The sequence below is a fragment of the Sinocyclocheilus rhinocerous genome, unplaced genomic scaffold, assembly GCF_001515625.1.
Source record: "Sinocyclocheilus rhinocerous isolate Xijiao unplaced genomic scaffold, SAMN03320098_v1.1 scaffold611, whole genome shotgun sequence".
In the NCBI taxonomy this organism is placed as follows: Eukaryota; Metazoa; Chordata; class Actinopteri; order Cypriniformes; family Cyprinidae; genus Sinocyclocheilus; species Sinocyclocheilus rhinocerous.
Window position 1 is genome coordinate 646665 of NW_015623515.1, and position 18588 is coordinate 665252.

At 35.5% G+C, this 18588-nt stretch overlaps 3 protein-coding genes and 1 long non-coding RNA gene across 4 annotated transcripts in view; 2 read left to right on the forward strand and 2 right to left on the reverse strand.

Annotated features, from left to right (window-relative positions):
• Positions 1 to 1758, forward strand: part of LOC107708747 (reticulon-4-like) — a 16214-nt gene extending 14456 nt beyond the window's left edge. The window contains exon 4 of the mRNA XM_016513083.1: positions 1427 to 1758. Coding sequence (XP_016368569.1) covers positions 1427 to 1638 — 212 coding nt within the window. The 3' untranslated portion in view covers positions 1639 to 1758. The remainder of the gene's footprint in view (positions 1 to 1426) is intronic.
• Positions 1759 to 5240: 3482 nt separating this feature from the next.
• Positions 5241 to 7364, reverse strand: LOC107708829 (uncharacterized). Its single transcript, XR_001636419.1, has 2 exons — positions 7142 to 7364; positions 5241 to 6767 (listed from the first exon to the last, which is right to left on the reverse strand). It is a non-coding gene; the product is annotated as an uncharacterized LOC107708829 (long non-coding RNA).
• A 1389-nt stretch (positions 7365 to 8753) lies between these two features.
• Positions 8754 to 15672, reverse strand: LOC107711891 (uncharacterized protein C11orf95 homolog). Its single transcript, XM_016517009.1, has 5 exons — positions 15229 to 15672; positions 13280 to 13768; positions 12068 to 12415; positions 10760 to 11203; positions 8754 to 9665 (listed from the first exon to the last, which is right to left on the reverse strand). Exons 1-5 carry the CDS (start codon positions 15353 to 15355, stop codon positions 9181 to 9183), a joined length of 1893 nt encoding a protein of 630 aa, XP_016372495.1. The 5' UTR covers positions 15356 to 15672; the 3' UTR covers positions 8754 to 9180.
• Positions 15673 to 16539: 867 nt separating this feature from the next.
• Positions 16540 to 18588, forward strand: part of LOC107708877 (uncharacterized) — an 11186-nt gene continuing 9137 nt past the window's right edge. Inside the window, exon 1 of the mRNA XM_016513274.1 lies at positions 16540 to 16648. The gene's annotated coding sequence lies outside the window, so the exon portion shown is untranslated. The remainder of the gene's footprint in view (positions 16649 to 18588) is intronic.

Genomic DNA, 18588 nt, shown 5'->3' on the forward strand with positions numbered 1-18588 from the left:
CAAGTGCTATATTAGTATATTATTATAGTATTATATTTCAATTTCACAAAGAAATGTGCAGCATTTTGTCCAAGCAATAATAAAAGGACACATTTCATTTAATTTGTCTTAAATCTCATTTTCTAAAAAATTTTTTTTTTTAAAACGTGAATCGAATCGTGAAATCAAAATCGTGAATCGATTCAAATCGTGAGTTGAGTGAATCGTTACATCCCTAATGATTTCTAAAGGATCATGTGACACTGAAGATTAGAGTAATAGCTGCTGAAAGCTCATCACAGTAATACATTTTTTTTTTTTTTATATATTAAAATAGAAAACAGTTATTTTAAATTGAAATAATATTTCACAATATTACTGTTCTTACTGTATTTTTCTTCAAATGAATGCAGCCTTGGTGAGTCTTCTTTAAAAAAAAAAAAAACATTATTTTTGAAAGAAATATAAAAAATTATACAACCCCAAATTTTTGAACCCTAATTATATTTACTTATTTACTTATTTTGGCCTCTCCCACCTTAGTGACCTTGACCTTGGTTGTATTCACCAATTAAAATCATGCTGCAAAAATGTAATTTTATATGCCCTGTTGAACAGATATTAAATCAGTATATATATTTAATAAAAATTGAATATTTAGTGATCAGTGCATTTCAGAGTTTAAAAGTTCTCTGAAAACTTGAGGGGAAAAGCTGTACCTGACCATGTATTGCTTGAATTGAATGCATGAATGCATTTACAGTCTCCTGGAGTGTGAACGCCATATCTGTTCTTGAGGTGATATATTAAAGCTGACAGACCAAACATAGTAACAGTGGAAGACGTGGTTGTGTTTTCAACCAGCCAGCGCTTGCACGTGTATGGTCTTGTGTTACAGGACCCGTCCCCACACATGCCCAAGTTGGAATTCCTCCTCTAATAAGACTTTGCCAGGAAAATATATATGGGTGTATTATTCTGTTCTTGTAGGGTCCAAAATTGTGCATCCTCCTTATGTAATTAGATGTTTTGAATACCACCGTCTTCCCCCATAGACCATATGTCCGTGATTTCCTGAGAAATGGAAACACACAGAGCCGAACCCCCTCAAGGCATCGCTCCACGTGAAGAATGCCTTTTATGTAAGGCTTCTTTAAAAGGTTCCTTTCACGCCACATCACCAGCCACTCGAAAACTGCGTTACGTAACCGCAACCGTATGGAAAATATGAGCTCCATATTATTTATGAGAGACCTAATGATTTTGCAGTTCAGGTACAAAAAGAGAACCCATTAAAATAATGTGTTGCTGCCTTTTACAGCTGCAGGCTCGGGATTTAAAGTGTTTTGCACCAGTTCAACAATTCATTCTTTTTTTGTCACTGTTTCTATACGTTCATCGAAACACGCCACGCACACGGTTTTCACATGCTCTCTCTGTCGTGCAGTGAATGACCTGGTGCACTGGCGGGACCCTAAGAAGTCAGGTGTGGTGTTTGGCGTGTCGCTGCTGTTGCTGCTTTCTCTGGCAGCGTTTAGCGTGATCAGCGTGGTCTCCTACCTGCTGCTGGCCCTGCTCTGTGTCACCATCTCTTTCCGCATCTACAAATCTGTCATCCAGGCTGTGCAGAAGTCCAGCGATGGACATCCCTTCAAGTAAGAGCCTTGTCTTTTTGGCCTGCCTGTCTGTCTATGTGTCCTGTCAATAAACTCACTGTAAAGTAGATATTTGAGAAAATAGGGCCAGATTTACTAAACCGGGCAAATTGGCGTTCGAGCGCAATTCCATAAAAGCGCCGATGGGAGGGGAAAATTCTGCATGTGATTTACTGACAATGCCCCGAGACCTTCCGCAAGCACGTGGACGCCTGTCTCACCCACGTCAACCGTGTGCTCAAGCAGATGAGCCGCCTCTTTCTGGTCCAGGATCTGGTGGATTCCCTCAAGGTCAGTGCCAGCAATTATAAATGCTATGATTTAAAGAGATAGTTTACCAAAAAATTAATTTCTTTCAGAATTTATTTATCTACTTGGTCAAAACGTGCATGACTTTCTCCAGTACATACAAAAATATATATATTCAATACAGTTTAAGTTTATAGTGACTCCAAAAATGACAAGAGGCAACAAGGAGCAGTTATTTCTTGCTATATTAGCTGTAAGATTTTTATTAAAGCATTGCATTTACTTCAGAATTCATTAAAATAATTTTGCTCTCTGGCTTTCTGTTTGTTTGACCCACATTACCTTCTGATTTCAGCTGGCAGTGGTTATGTGGCTGATGACATATGTTGGAGCGGTCTTCAATGGCATCACTATCCTCATCCTCGGTAGGCCGAATGTTCCACTTTTAGCATCGCACTTAAATTTGAGGGGTATTTTTGATTTGTGGGGAACCAAATTGCTTCATATTTAGTTATAGGCTGATCAATTGAGAATGAATCCACATTTCAATGTTTTCTTTTCCAGCCGACATCCTGCTCTTCAGTGTACCGCCCATCTATGAGAAAAACAAGGTTGGATCTAGATCTTTCAGTTGCAAACTATGCACTGTGTGCTCCAAAAAAGCATTTATTGTCGGGGTCCTAATAATAATAATAATAATACTCTCCAAGTTTGGGGTCGGTAAGATTTTTAAATAGTTTTTTTTAAATCTCATATGCTGGCCAAGGCTTCATTTATTGTAAATAGTAAATACATTAAAAACAGTAATATTGTGAAGTGTTATTATAATTTAAAATAACTGTTTTCTGTTTGAATATATTTTAAAATGCAGTTTATTCCTATGATGGCAAAGCTGAATGTTCAGCATCATTACTTCAGTCTTTAGTGTTACAGGATCCTTCAGAAATCATTATAATATGCTGTTTTGCTGCTCAAGAAAAATTTTTTTATCAATGCTTGATGTTCTTTTTGTAAACTGTGGTACATTTTTTCAGGATTCTTTGATGAATAGATAAATAATAAATAAAATAGAACATAGAAATCTTTTGTAACATTATACATGTCTTTACTGCCACTTTTGATCAATTGAATGCGCCCTGGCTGAAAGAATTATTAAAATCTTACTGACCCCAAACCTTTTAACCGTAATCTAATAATTATAATAAAATATTTTCCGTAGTAACTAATTTAGCTCTGCCTAAGCAGGGTGAGGGATAGAAAAGCATATGTTGTATTCACGTACCTCCATGTATTAGCAATCAACTCTATCATGTTAACTAGTATTACAGGTTGCTCTTGTTACTCATGATCTTTAATGACACAGAGGAAACTTGTACATAGAAAATAGTTTCGTTACATTCATAACAAGTACAACATTTAAAAACACTTATAAAGAGTTGCTTTGAAAAAAAAAAGCATCTTATGATGGATGACACATGCTCAAATGCAGTTAGTGTTTGAGAGCAGGCGGCCCACTCAGAGCGAATAGTAATCATTATGTATGATTATTACACCAGAGGGGTCTTATGTAAGCCCTTACTGAAGACTTGTCATAATCTTTACTTAAAGCATTTGTCAAGTCCTAAATTCTTATGTAACTGTGATTGTTAATGAGTGCCTGATGCAGTTTTCACAAATTAAATACAGCACTAATGTACGGCTATAATGATGCATCCATAATGGTGCCACAAAACTCTGAACTGTCTCTTTAATTTCCATGGCGCAGAACACTATGCACTGACCTCAAAACTTTAGTAACCCAGTTTTTAATATCTTTACAGTGAGAAAATTAAAGCCACAACTCTCTAGCTTTACTATGATAGTTTTTATCAATATTTTGAATTAGTTTCTATTTTGATATTTTATCCATTTTCTTGCTCATTTTAGTTAGTTTTAGTAAGTACTTTTGTCATTTAAAAAAAAATATGTCCATATAGTTTGTATTTTTATCTCATTTTTAGTTATTTTAGTACATCACGTTAAAGTAAATGGAAAAAGAGATGTTTTCTCAGCAACTACCTGAAATAAAATAAGTTAAAGTTTTTAAATGTGTTTTATTTCCGTTTATTTTGTTTTAAGTCACAAAAATGTTTAATGGTAACAGACAATACGTTGATCTGACACATAATTTATGATGATTCAGGCTGTTTTCCACCTATATATATTTATATCCACAAAAGTGGCCTCAATAAATATTCTGTATAGTTAGAGAGTCCCTGCAGGTTCTTAAAAAGTCCAATTTAATATATTAAATTAAATATTACATATATTTTTAATGGTATAAGAAAAGTTTCATTACAATATCATGCGGTCTTAAATTTGTAGACAGAAAAACAGAAATCGCAATACAACCTAATGTGATTATTAAACTTGTTAAAGGCTGTGATTTAATATAATAAAGATTCACATTTCAAAGCACAGTGATATTACAATCACTGTTTCTTATGATGCAAGCTCTCTTTGCTCTTTCCACAGACACAGATTGACCGTTACATTGACATTGCACGCACTCAAGTCAACACTACAATTGCCAAGTGAGTATGCTTTGAGTAGAGTAATACAGTAAAAATGTATACCATCTGTGCCTGCTATTTATCTATAAAGAACTGAGTGTTGGAAATGGCAGCCAATTAGTGAGACCTTGATGCCACATAGTAACTGTGACGAGAGGGGCGGGGCCGAGAGCCGTGGGAACGGAGCGAGGCCGGTGGAGTAAATGCTAATGCTCCCACGGCTCTCGGCCCCGCCCCTCTCGTCACAGTAACATTGCCACCTAATGGGCATTTGTCTCATTTTTTTTCTCCTTCAGGCTACAAGAGAAACTCCCAGGAGCCATGAAGCGCTGTAAAGCAGAATGATCCTCCTCTCCGATCCCTCGTTACCATGTTTACCATCCTTCTATCTTTAGCCGCCTCCCCTTACACTAAGCCCCGCCCCTTTCCCTCTCTTCCCGTTTAACCCCACACCTTAAAACAACCATGATCTGCACTGAACCAGCTAGTATGTAAAATCTAAAAAGCTTCTTGTTATTCAATGTTAACTCTGCAGCTTATTAATGAGCATTAGGAAAAGAAGCTCGGGGCTCCAGGAGCTGGTGTTTTTCAACACAGGAAGTGATGTAATGCTACTGGATGCCCATTTTGAAGGCCAGTGCACGGAAGGATTTGTGAACTAGACTGAACCTATGACCTGGTTTTGAGTGTTGGGTTGGGTGGTGCTGTAGTAATGAATAAAGACAGGTGTTTGACTCAAAAGCAAATGTCTGTACTTTTAAAAAATGAACATTTCACTGAAAACCGCTGGCAAAAAAAAAATAAAAAAATAGAGAACTTTATGAAACATACTTTCCCCCCTCTTTGTGCTTCGAAAAATGTGTACGTATTCGTCTGAAATGCACTGAACATTTCTAGACTTGCACGTTTTGATCAGTCAGGATGGATCGGGACGCTACCAGCAGTGATAATTCGGTCTAGTTCACTCTCCTTCCTGTTATTGGCGCAATTTTAAATTGTGTATGTATATATAGTTCGATTACAACAGGCTCTTTGCTGTGAAGTAGTTAGTGTTGCTTTTTATATTTAAAAAAAACAAATATACAGCTCTTATATTTGTCTCTTTCGCACCTCTCTCGCACTCAGTCATCTGAGTTGAGATCACATGTAAATGTTATTGTTATTACTCTTCAAATAATAGTTATTATATTATATCTCGATTAGGATGGCTGCTTTAAGTCCCCTGTCTGACATTGGCTTCGTAACAATAAATATGAATAACCTTAAGATTGAGTTTTATGTATAGGATCGTCAGAGCACCAGAATATAGGAGAGAAAGGCAATAACTTTCTGCTTGATGTGATGTTGGCCCCACAAGTCATCGATTTTTGTTGAAACGGGGCCAGCGCCCATAATTCATGTAATTTAGAAAAGTAAGACTAAGTACGTTTTTTTTGTCAGCATTTTGGGGCATCGTTTACCACCTTGGGCACTGAAGAGGTTTAAATATTTTAAAAGGCTGCAAAGAACGATTATTTAAGCTGGATAATTACACTTACTAATCACATGTGGTAACACTGTTTTTCCTTAAGTCGAAACCCCACTGTAAACACGGTTGGCTTTTAGGATACAACTACAAGGGTGAGTTTATTTCTGAAAGGGAAGGGGTAGCGTAGTAAAAATAGCTTCAGGTTGGGCCGCTGTGTTTTAAAAGCAGCGTCAGTCCGCGCAAAAACTACTCAAATGCATTTATGCGCACAGTTACGACGTGATAAATGGATTATCTACCATATATCAAGTTACAGTCATATTGTTGCTTTTGTTACTGCATAGTCTGTCAGCTCCTGATGGTTTTATTGCATTGTTCGCTTAACATTCCAGCTGATGCAGTTGGAAGCATGTCCAAATTGGAAAATTGAAGGTTTAACACTAACACGTTCCATCACATTTTAAAAGTTTGTTCTATGATTATTGCCCCTTTCTAATATACTTTGATTTGCTGTACATGATTTTCTCTCTCTCTCTCTCTCTCACCCTTTTTGTGTCGTATGCATGTTCACACACATGATCAGATTCAGACGGAAGTGTCTTGTCATTGTGTTGCTTAACTAGCATGTTCTACAGTCGAGATCACATGTGCGGTGTTGCTTTCGAAGAACAGGTCAAGCTCTTGACAGTTTGCATTACCACATTGTTTTCTTTGCGTTTAAGGGTAAATTATGACTATATAACTAATTTTTTAATAGATGCAAACCTCTCTGTTTAGGTTCTTCGTCTTATTATCCGTTTTCTTCTCTTCTGAGGTTCAGTTTAATATTAGAATTTTTTTTTTTTTTACTTATTCCTGTAGTACCTTGGCATGTTTGTTGTTTCTTCTTTCCTGTGTTTCTCTCTGAGAAGGGTTGACGGAGATCACATTCTTTTTGCTTTGGACTCTTGAAGACTAGATGTGATGACTAACATCTACATTCAGTTTGTTAGTTTTGAATTAAGTTAATATGTGGGAGCTTTTGGATGCAAACAGGAAAACTTGTGGTCCCTGTAATGATGTCAAAGTGAACTTAATAAAAATGCCAAAAGCATTTGTAGTGCTTGTTTTTTTGTTTTTTTTTAAATGAATAGCATAAAAGGGTACATTAACTAGATCAAACGTGACTAAAAATACACAAAAATATTAAGCAGCTGTTTTTAACACTGACAATAATTTGATTACCAAATCTGTAGTACCTTGGCATGTTTGCTGTTTCTTCTTTCCTGTGTTTCTCTCTGAGAAGGGTTGACGGAGATCACATTCTTTTTGCTTTGGACTCTTGAAGACTAGATGTGATGACTAACATCTACATTCAGTTTGTTAGTTTTGAATTAAGTTAATATGTGGGAGCTTTTGGATGCAAACAGGAAAACTTGTGGTCCCTGTAATGATGTCAAAGTGAACTTAATAAAAATGCCAAAAGCATTTGTAGTGCTTGTTTTTTTGTTTTTTTTTAAATGAATAGCATAAAAGGGTACATTAACTAGATCAAACGTGACTAAAAATACACAAAAATATTAAGCAGCTGTTTTTAACACTGACAATAATTTGATTACCAAATCAGAAGAATGAGATTAGAATGATTTCTGAAGGATCATGTGACACTGAAGACTGAAGTGATGATGCTGAAAATTCAGCTTTACCCATATCAGGAATAAAACAACTTTTAAATATATTAAAATAGAAAATTATTATAATAATATTTCACAATATTACTCTTTTTACTGTATTTTTCATCAAATAAATGCAGCCAGGTGAACATAAGAGACTTGTTTCAAAAACATTCAAATCTTATAGATCACAAAGTTTAATTTGTACAGCTACAGTTCCATACATATGAATCTATCATTTGTACCAGAAATGTTGAATAAATTAATTAAAGAACTAGGCTTTTCATACCGACATTAATTGACATTTTATTGGTTATTGGTGTTGCAGTAAATTATACGAGAAACTCAAAAGGAATGATATTTAAATCCAAACTCAAGAAGGGAGTATATACAAGTGATGAATGTAGTGTCTTATACAGTATGTGTGCATAACTTGAAATGTAAATGTCGATGCGTTACTCCTAAACGTTGTAACCCTGAGAGTTTGAACCCCAAATCTTGTCACCACAAAGAAGATTGCGTGCCATTTTCCAGGAATCTCCATAAAAAGATCTGTGGGACGTTCCAAACTTTTGTGCCTCCAAGTTGCATTTGGTCAGAAAAATGGCATTAAAAGAAGAGGTGAAACATTGTGCATCCTCATGTGACACCAGTGCTGACGCATTAGTTTTTTAGTTCACTCTGTACAGGATTAAAGAGAGAACTGACAACGTTATGACTGTTTGTCATAGACCAGTGCAAAATTCATTTTTGTGACGAGAAATAAATTGGCAAAAAGGATATTTGCTAATAACCTATTCCATGCTGTACAGCATATCGTAAATAAATGCAACCAGGAACTGTTAATGATTAGAGAACATGCATGCGTTACCTGCCCATTTAATTGCACCTTTTTGATTAAATTCAATATTCAAACGGAAGAAGATTCATAAATGCAGAAAATTAATGATGAATAAAACGCTCCCTGAGACATGGATCTCACTCAAAAGAAACTGGACTTTGCCTAAACAGAAAGTCCATAAGATTTTTATTTCAATATAACTTTTTGGTGAACTGAACCAGTATTATATAACATTAATATTATAAACCATATATTATATTTATGCTTTTTCTTTCAAAACGCAAAATGTGATTGAGAAAAATGGCACGTGAAATCAGATTTTTTTTAGCTTAGTAACAGTCCCAAAAACTTGTACTGAGCACCCATTTTAAGTGCTATAATTACAATAATATTGTTCACTGTAATGTGTGATGTCATGCAAAATGTCAAGCATGGGAATCAATAACAGTCTTGCAGTCTACAAAAAGAGCAATGAATGGACAAATGCATTAAAGAGTGCTCATCCACAGAAGAGAAAATGTATCGCTTGCTGGGAAAAATGAACTGTTTAAATGACATTGGTGGCTTCATGTTTCACTTTCAAAAGTGATTCAAGCATAAATATTCTTTTTAAGCTTATCAAACATTCCAGATGCTTTACTGAGACAAAAAGTACATTAATTCTTCAACAATGTCACATCCTTCAAAAAAAAAAAAAAAAAGTTTAACCCCGCAGCAAACTTCCTGAGTGACGGAAAACAAAAAACAGGATGTTGAAAACTCATCCCTAACCCTTCTGTTTCAATTAAGTGCTCTGGCTCGTAGTGCATTCGGTATTCACATAAGCATTGCCGTTAGTATTCTCTTTATGGCCGTGGTTCGAACCCGAAAAACAGTCGTCCGAATGAAAGTGCGCTGAGATCTGGTTGTAGCAAAGCAGGACCAGCTGCCTCTCCTCTGGGTTGTAGTCCAGCGAATGAGGGTGCACTTGTAGGATGTGTCTCTTGATGGTGCTGACCTTTAGCGTTGCGAGCGTAGCGCCACACACCATGCAGATCAATCCGTGCTTCCTGCAGTCGTAGTCCATCAGGAAGTCCATCTTCCAGCGGGCCTGGTAATTGCGCCGCTGGTCCTTCCCCGGGTAGTGCCTGTGCCGCCCAGGCATCTGTGTTGATGGTGTGATATTTGTGCTATTATTGTCTTCTGTTTCACCTCCTTGCTCTGTGGATTTCACAGGAGACACCTGCGTGTCACCAGCAGCGTTTGTAGTGACAGGGCCACTTTGTGGGACTTCAGTGGCAAACAAAAGAAAAGAGAGAGTCACATTATTGTTTTTAAACTATATATTTGATTTATAAGAGGATTTTTCTTTAACAATCCAACACGAATACTTTCATTCAGAAATTGTAACATTTTGACATCAGAACCATAAGCAAATTTACATAGGCCTAACAATTTGGCCTACCTTGTTGTGGCTAATGCTAAGCGGAGTTGGCTCAGAGGTACAACATGAATATCTTTACATCCTTAAAACAAGATACGTTTTCCTGAGAAGCTAAATAATCTTTAGTTTTCAAGCTGTTCGCTTGCTAGTTACGTGAAAGCTAACTGCAAGCACCAGGAAAGAGAAGTGTAACTATTTTTAGCTTTTGAAATATAATGTTATGTAATTTAAAAACATTAACAAGCTTATTTTCATGATTAAGTACAACTCGAATGTATAGCCTACTTTGCAAAATTGATTTACCTGAGAAGCTAAATAGCTGTTAGCTTGCCAAGCAAAGGCTAACTGAAAACACTAGGAAAAAGAAATATTTGACAATTTTAGCTTCCAAAATATTATGCTATATGTAATATGTAATTTAAAGGACATTAATTAACATATTTTCATGATTAAGTATATCTTCAATATCTTTACATCCTTAAAACAAGATAGATTTACCTGAGAAGCTAATTCATCTTTAGTTTTCAAGCTTTTAGCTTGCTAAGCAGAGGCTAACTGAAAACACTAGTAAATAGAAAATGTTTAATTTGACTATTTTTAGCTTCTGAAATATAATGTGATATGTAATAATTTTAAAGGACATTAATGAACATATTTTCAAGATCAAGTACATCTTGTATACCTTTACATCCTTAAAACAAGGTAAATTTACCTGAGAAGCTAAATAATCTTTCATTTTAGAGAATCAAATTTGCTTCTCGGGTTTAATTGATCTGGTTTTAAAGATTTTTTATGGGAAACGAAGTTGGAACTTTGGTTCAAACTTCTGGTGGTTTTTTTGTATGATGATTTTCTTTTAATATAAAATTATGACATTTACAGTGATGATAGTCTGAATCTCTCTATATCTGATGTTGTGGGTCTAGTTGTCTGTACTTACCATCCTCTTTCGGTGTAGCCTTGTCGATTTTCTCCTCCTTTATCCAGGCGCTGACCACAGCATCTCTCTCACTTCGGCTGAGGCTGCTCGTCTCCGGATGGCACTCCTGGATGTGCTTGCGGAAGTTGCTGACCCTCGGCACAGGCAGGTGTTCAGAACACACCATACAGTAGCAGAGCGGGTTTTCCGGAGGACCGTACGCCACTAAATAATCCAGGCGGAGACGCCAGGGGCTGCCGTATTTCAGTCTTCTCTTTCTGGGATAGTAAGGTAAGGGCTGGGATCTCTGGCCAGTGTCTGGTGGATTCTCATCTCCTCTTGTGTAGTTCATCAAGTTTTCTTGAATGGGATCCACATTCAGAGGAATAAACGAGGCTGAACCATCTATGTTTATTTCTTTGGCATGTTGTTCCGATTTGATTTGAGGTTGTAAAGTGTGAGACTCTGCATGACAAATGAGAAATGCAAAGAGAAAAAAATTTATTAAAGATGAGAAAAAAAACGGTGTGTAATTTACAGTAAAACAGGACTATATGTTGTTTTGCTTGCAGGGTTAAAAGAAAAATGTAAGCAGTTGCACCTTTGTAATAGACCATAGTCAAAGACAAAAAGACATTATATTTATAATACTTTTATTTATAGTTTTTTATTCATATTATATCTTTTTATCTGGTGATTTTAATTTAATTAGTTTGTTGTCTTGACTTTTCATAACAGTTCTGCACGGTTATTTTATAATAGACAGTTCAAGTAATAATATTTGTCAATATTCTTTTTTTTTTTTTACCTGTATTTTGATCAAATAAAAGCAGCTTTCATGAGCATAAAAGACTTCTTTCAAAAACATAAAAAATTTATTACCTTTTAATTTGAGTCTGTGCTTTTTTTGCACCAAAATTTAACTGAAATCAGACCGACTCATAGAAATAAATATATTCATAATATTATTCATTTATTCTCTTTATTCTATTTTTTGAATATCACATTTAACTTATTGTATTTTGATCAAATAAAAGCAGCTTTCATGAGCATAAAAGACTTCTTTCAAAAACATAAAAAATTTATTACCTTTTAATTTGAGTCTGTGCTTTTTTTGCACCAAAATTTAACTGAAATCAGACCGACTCATAGAAATAAATATATTCATAATATTATTCATTTATTCTCTTTATTCTATTTTTTGAATATCACATTTAACTTATTTTTACAATTAAACAGCTTGTGTATGCAACAAATCCATGACATTTTAGAGATGCTTAACCTATTTTTTAGATTCTCTCATTTTGTCTGATTTGTTTCGTCTCTCACCTTCACCGTGCGTCTTAGCCCAGGTCTGCAGGATAGAGTGCTTTTCCTCAGCGCTGTACAGCAGAGAGTTCGGGTGCAGATCCAGCACGTGACTCTTGATGTGATCCAGGTGCAGCGAAGGCAACAGACAGCTGCATACCATGCATACAAGATGGCCCTCGTCTGCCTGGTATTCCATCAGGAACTCCTGGCGGAACCAGGCGTGCAGCGAGTCGTTCAGGTAGCGCTCCATCACCTGAGCTGTGGGGCCTGGGAGCTCCTGGACCGAGGAGGCCGGAGGGGATGGTGTGACCCTGCTAATGCCAGACTGGGCCTGAAGTACTGGAGAGATGGAACCACTAGGCTTGCCTAGAATGATGTGAAGAATAAGCACTTTACGTAGTAATAATAATAATAATAAATTGATGTTAATTAAATGTTATGAAATTAAATAAAATAATGCATCTTATTTATAATGTGCATTTCTCATACTCAAAGCGCTACAATGCAATATAAAAGTAAACATCTCAAGAAGAGATAAAATAATAATAACAATAAAATTAAAGTAAATTAAAAAATTATGAAATAAAGAAAAACATATTTTATTTGTATATATTATCTTATTATTTTCCTCACATTCAAAGTGCTACAATACAATATAAAAAAAGAAATCAAATAATAATTGTATATAAAAAATTTTGAATTGTGACAGTATTTTCATGAGATTTAAACACATTTCCCATTAAAATCTCATTACTGTATTCCATCCAGATGTTTAAATATTTTAGTTTTTATTTCTTATTATTACAGTAATGAAAATAGTCCTGCCCAGACACAATTATTTTTAATTAATTAAAAAAATACAAATATTAGCATACATTAAAGGCTTTAAAGAGCATGACATATAGACATACAAAAATATTTTTATAACTTCTGTACTTTCAAAATTATATTTAATTGTTTATAATATTTTAAATTGATATTTCTAATTTTTTGAAATCGAATTACATGAGTCATGATAATTAGGCGAATGTGCATAATTAAAAATAATCTCATGAAAATAATATTAGATGGCAAAATATCTGTATTTTTCTTAAAAGTTGTTTACTTTTCTTTAAGCAAAATATTATAGATTTTTTGGGGGGTGAACCTTAACACATGTTTTGTCAGGTTTAATGTGATTCAGACATTTCACACAAACACAAAGCAGCACAAAGCAATATAAACACAGACCTGTGGAGTGCCTGTTAACATCCAGAATCTCCTGTGACTCTGGAGGAACATCTGGATCGGGACATAACGACTGGCTGTTTTCTCGATTCAAATGACTCTCCCATCCCGACCGGATCACATCTTTATCGGACTCGGTCCACAGCAGCGAGTACGGATGCTTCTGATTGATGTGCCTCTTGATGGTGCTTAACTTCAGGGTGGCCAGTGAACTGCCACACACCATGCAGATCATCCCTTGTCTCTGTGGGTCGAAGTCCATGAGGTATTCGCTGCGCCAGTACTCATGGTAATAGCGCCGGTGGTCTCGGCCAGGTGTGTGCTTTGATGGAGGAGGGTCTTTTGTAGATGGTCCTGGGATTGGAGACAGAAGGAAAGGAGAGTCTGCGTTCTCTGAGACACACCAGTAACTGGTGCTTGGGGAGCATACAGAGGTGACAGGAACGTCCTGGCTGTTATGAGATGTGAGACCATTGGTCATGTCCTCTTGACCTGTGGAGGACACAAAGAGAGAGTGTCACTGATGAAGTATAATGTGAAATATAAAATACCGGAGATATATATAAAATGATGGAGATGAATATTAAGTGAAAATGTATTTCTGTCAGCACTTTTTGTGCATAAATGTTTTTTTTTTTTTTTTTTTTTAAATCTATAGGTATATTCAGAACATACAATATGTTATACTGGACAAAAATTATTTATTATCATTACTTAAATAGGACTGTTGCTGATAGACTAAAGGTCATTCTAAAGTTAGAAACTTTATAGGAAAATGTGAAAATTGTGTATTTTGGAATTTCAAAATATGAACGTTATTTTGTGATATACAAATTATTTAATATATATAACAAATATTAAAAATGTTGTCATGATTATTATAAAATGTTATATAATGTTAAAGTGTTTTTGTCTACAAGCCCATTTGTGCATACATCTATGAAAAATCTGTCAGCACATATTCAAATCACTATTATTGTAAATATTAAGCAGTAGTAGTGTTTTAATTTTTATATTGTTGATCTCAAAAGACAACAAAGCTAGTAATCTCATCAGACAATGCAAATTATTTTGTATTTCAGAAAAATATTTAAAAATATTAACGACTGGTGAGTATTATATATATATATTGTATATTTTTTATTCCTTATTTTACTTGTTCTATTTTTTTTATTTTTTTATTTTTTATTATCTGTGTTTTTTGTTCTGTCACTGTCATTCTATTACACTGTGGAAGCTTCTGTCACGAAAACAAATTCCTCGTATGTGTAAACATACCTGGCAATAAAGCTCATTCTGATTCTGATTCTGATTAAACAAATATTAAAGTAAATCTTTTGCATAAACCTACATATAATCTGTCAGCATATATGTATACATTCATATATTTATTGTTATTTAGCATTAGTCTGTTGCTGATAGGCTAAAAGTCATTGTCAAATATTGTAACTGAAATTAACTTATATCATATTTTATGATATACTAATTATTTATTTATAGTTAATATTCAATAATCAAAAATGTTGCTATAACGAATTATAAAATGTATATTATAATCTGTCAGCATATATTCTAATTGTTATTTTTACTACTATTGGTAGCAGTCTCAAATTTTTTAAATATTCAAATAACTTTTCTTTTAAGAAAAATAGTTACGCAAATAATAATTTAGCACGATTTAAACGGATATCAAAGTGAAAATGTGGTATTTCCGCAGGCCCATTTTTAGCACAAGGGGGCGGCGGCATGGTGCAGTACTACCTATATCCGCTAGGTGGTGACGGCGCATCGCGTATGCATATGCAGCATGGTTATTTTGCCTTTGTTTATAGTGGAGCCCGAAAGATTAGGGGCCATGCCGCTGCATGCTATTGTTCGTCACGGGTTTTAACATTTCCAAGAGAGAGCCATCGATCTAATGGTCAAAGTTAAATGCCTAACACAACATTTACCTGCTGAGAGGTCCCCCAAGTGTCCCCGCTGCGGTGTCGCCGCCTCTTCCTTAGCTTTTATTATTAATGAGCGAGATTCTGTCTTCTCAGCTTTGTGCACCGACTCTTTGGACTCCGCTTCATCCATACCTGTGGTATGTGATTTTAACGTACAGGATTCGCACCTTTTGTACGTGGAAATGTCACAACCGGAGGATTTCGTAGATGCATTCGTCGGGTGGTTGACTAAATATCTGAAACACGCACTCACCCATCACAGTGTGTGCAGTGTCTCTCTGCACTGAAGCCTCACCGCTGTTTGCTTTAAGTAAATTTAACTTTACGAGACCATACAAGTCGCATTTAGATCGAAGTTGGAGTGCAGATCTGTCAAATGGTCGGTGACTTTAAGCGGTCTCCTGTTTGTATTTAGATGTTCTGCTTGTCTTCAGGGTGGAGAGCCGAGCTAGGGGCCCCTGGGGCTCCTTTAGGGGCTCCTGGGTAAATTTAAAGAGACAGTAGCGACTGTTATATAGTGACGGGTGCACCATGGGTCCCATTTTGAAGATTTTATTTCATATTTTACATAAGATTGTAACCAAAATTTTGCATTTTGTACATGCTATTTAATTCATGAATTATAAAATAGGATTAAATATATTTTGTTTTCTAGTTTTGATTGGTACATTTATTTACAGACCGTTTTGGGAAAATACAGTTATTCTACATGAAATGACAGTTTAATTAAATTGTATTATTCATATTACTGATATTTTTATGAGTTTCTTAAACTTGTATCCTTGTGTATTTTATTGTAAAATTGAAATTTTAAAAAAATAAATTGTGTTCAATATTCGAAAAATATGAATAAACATACATTTGTTACATTTCTCTTAGGTTTGAACAGGTTTGCATCTGTATTTAAAAAAATTATTTAACACGTTATATATATTTAATATAAGATACGTAATACGTATATATAATATATAAGATACGCAATGCCTACATAATGCCAAAGTATAATTTTATACTATTATATTATTTTATATTTTTAGTATTGTTAAAGCCATTGTTTACATTGTTTTCATGAGGGACACATAGGGCATCTTTTTGTGTGTAATTGGTGTACCGGTTATTTTTTAATACTTAATATTAAATATAAAACAAAAAAATTAGAAAACTAAAAAATACCGCTAAGTTATCTGCAACTAATTCATAATGGCCGGTTTTATTTAATTTTTTTATGCAAAACGTAATTGTGTTTTATGGAGGGAGGGACTGCTTTAAGACCCTATCCGTCCACGCACATTGCTGTAAGTTCCTACATCCTGGTATTTTTTACCTTTGTCAAGGCACCGATAGAAAGAAAGGCTGCAACGGGAAGCGACCCGACTGCAGTGTCCTGAGACTGAGCTTAAAGAAAGTTAGGTGCATTTACCAGGTAAAACAAACGCATGCTTCGCACACACGGTGTTGTCATGACGCTTTTTACTTTAAAGACACGACAGTCCACGAGCTGATAGACAGACACACAGACCGCAGCTCAGGAGGGCAGATAGGGAAGACAACGTTGTCTCTGTCATAGAGACAGCGACAGCTTGTTCAGTAAAACCACTCCAGTGTTTGCTAGGATGCTTTTTAAATATAAATTTTATATAAATAAACAAGTGCGGCCATTGCAGTGTCAAAACAAAACGCCAGAGTTAGCCGGAGAAATCATCAGCTTGTGATTGTGAGATAAGATTTAAAGTGACAGCAACGTGTTTGTCCCATCTTTGGGCACTGTTTGAGTTTAAGTTATCCTTTACTACACATTTTATTCATATAAGCATATTTGTATGCTTTCCATAAAAAAAAAAAAAAAAGCCCCTTTCTTTAGCAGTGCATAGCAGTTGTAATGTTACTGAATGAGTCTTGAATAAAAATTAAAATCGGGAATTGTTTACTTAAGATCATGTTGATTTAAACCTGTATGATTTTCTTTCTTATGTGGAATGCACAAAGTACATATTTTGTAGAATGTGCAGGCTGCTCTCTTTGATACATTTAACATAGACACAGAGACTATCAAGCTCCAAAAATGCACCAAAACATTAGTCCAGAAAAATCTGGGAACTCGATGTGGCACTGATATTTACATTTATTCATATTTGCATATGTTTTTATACAGAGCGACTTGCAAATGAGCAATACTACAGTATGATTAATCGTAGGGAGACAGTGACATAAAAATGCTGCAATAAAAAATCCCAAAGTTGGCTTGAAAAGCATCAGGCTAGTAGTACTAAGATGGAGATAAGATTGGAAGTAACTTGGTAATGGTTGCGGACCAAGTGTGAGTTGTCTTCAAACATTTCTTGAAGATTGAAGTACAATTTGTGACAAAAATGATTGAAAAACGATTGTTCCTACTTGCTCTGTAGCATAGATCTAAATTGAATTGATTTAATGTCAGTGCTTGCATGGCAGTGCTTAATGTTCCTATAAATTCATATCAGCATTGCAGACACAGCATGTGGGGCACATTCCCCCGGGGCCCCAGACTTCCCCCACATGGATAGAGGGCATCATTCTCTTATTTCTTGTATTTACTTGTACAACTTAAGGGTGCACTTGTCATTGTGTACAGCATATATTACTCTTATGATAAATTGCATGCACTGTTCCTTATTCGTATGTCACTTTGGATAAAAGGGTCTGCGAAATGACTAAATGTGCATGTACCGAAACCCAATATGTATTTGAGGGCCCCTTTTCTGAGTCCCAGCCATGCCTTTGGAAGACTACAGGGGCCCCTGGACGTCGTCTATTGTTGCTTTATGATCATATATGAATCACAGTTGAGGATTTTGTCACAACACCCAACAAAGTGTTCTCTAGGGCCCCGTCCTCCAGCATAGGGGCCCTTTTATGTCCACTATTTTTAACCCTTAATCTGCTAGTTTGAATTATTGGGTGTTTTTTATGTATTCATGTAGGCTTTATGTCAGTGGTCTCAAACTCAATTCCTGGAGGGCCACAGCTCTGCACAGTTTAGCTCCAACCCTAATCAAACACACCTAATCCAGCTATATATGAATCACAGTTGAGGATTTTGTCACAACACCCAACAAAGTGCTCTCTAGGGCCTCGTCCTCCAGCATAGGGGCCCTTTTATGTCCACTATTTTTAACCCTTAATCTGCTAGTTTGAATTATTGGGTGTTTTTTATGTATTCATGTAGGCTTTATGTCAGTGGTCTCAAACTCAATTCCTGGAGGGCCACAGCTCTGCACAGTTTAGCTCCAACCCTAATCAAACACACCTAATCCAGCTAATCAAGGTCTTCAGTAGGGATGCACCGATACCGATACTGGTATCGGTATCGGCCCGATACTGAGC

Excerpts from the sequence above, each read along its gene's own strand:
- LOC107711891 (XM_016517009.1), bottom strand. The coding sequence starts at position 15,355 with ATGGATGAAGCGGAGTCCAAAGAGTCGGTGCACAAAGCTGAGAAGACA. Across the intron at positions 13,769-15,228 it reads CTTGGGGGACCTCTCAGCAG|GTCAAGAGGACATGACCAAT; the intron begins GTAAATGTTGTG and ends TGTCCTCCACAG. Across the intron at positions 11,204-12,067 it reads GGCTAAGACGCACGGTGAAG|AGTCTCACACTTTACAACCT; the intron begins GTGAGAGACGAA and ends TTTGTCATGCAG.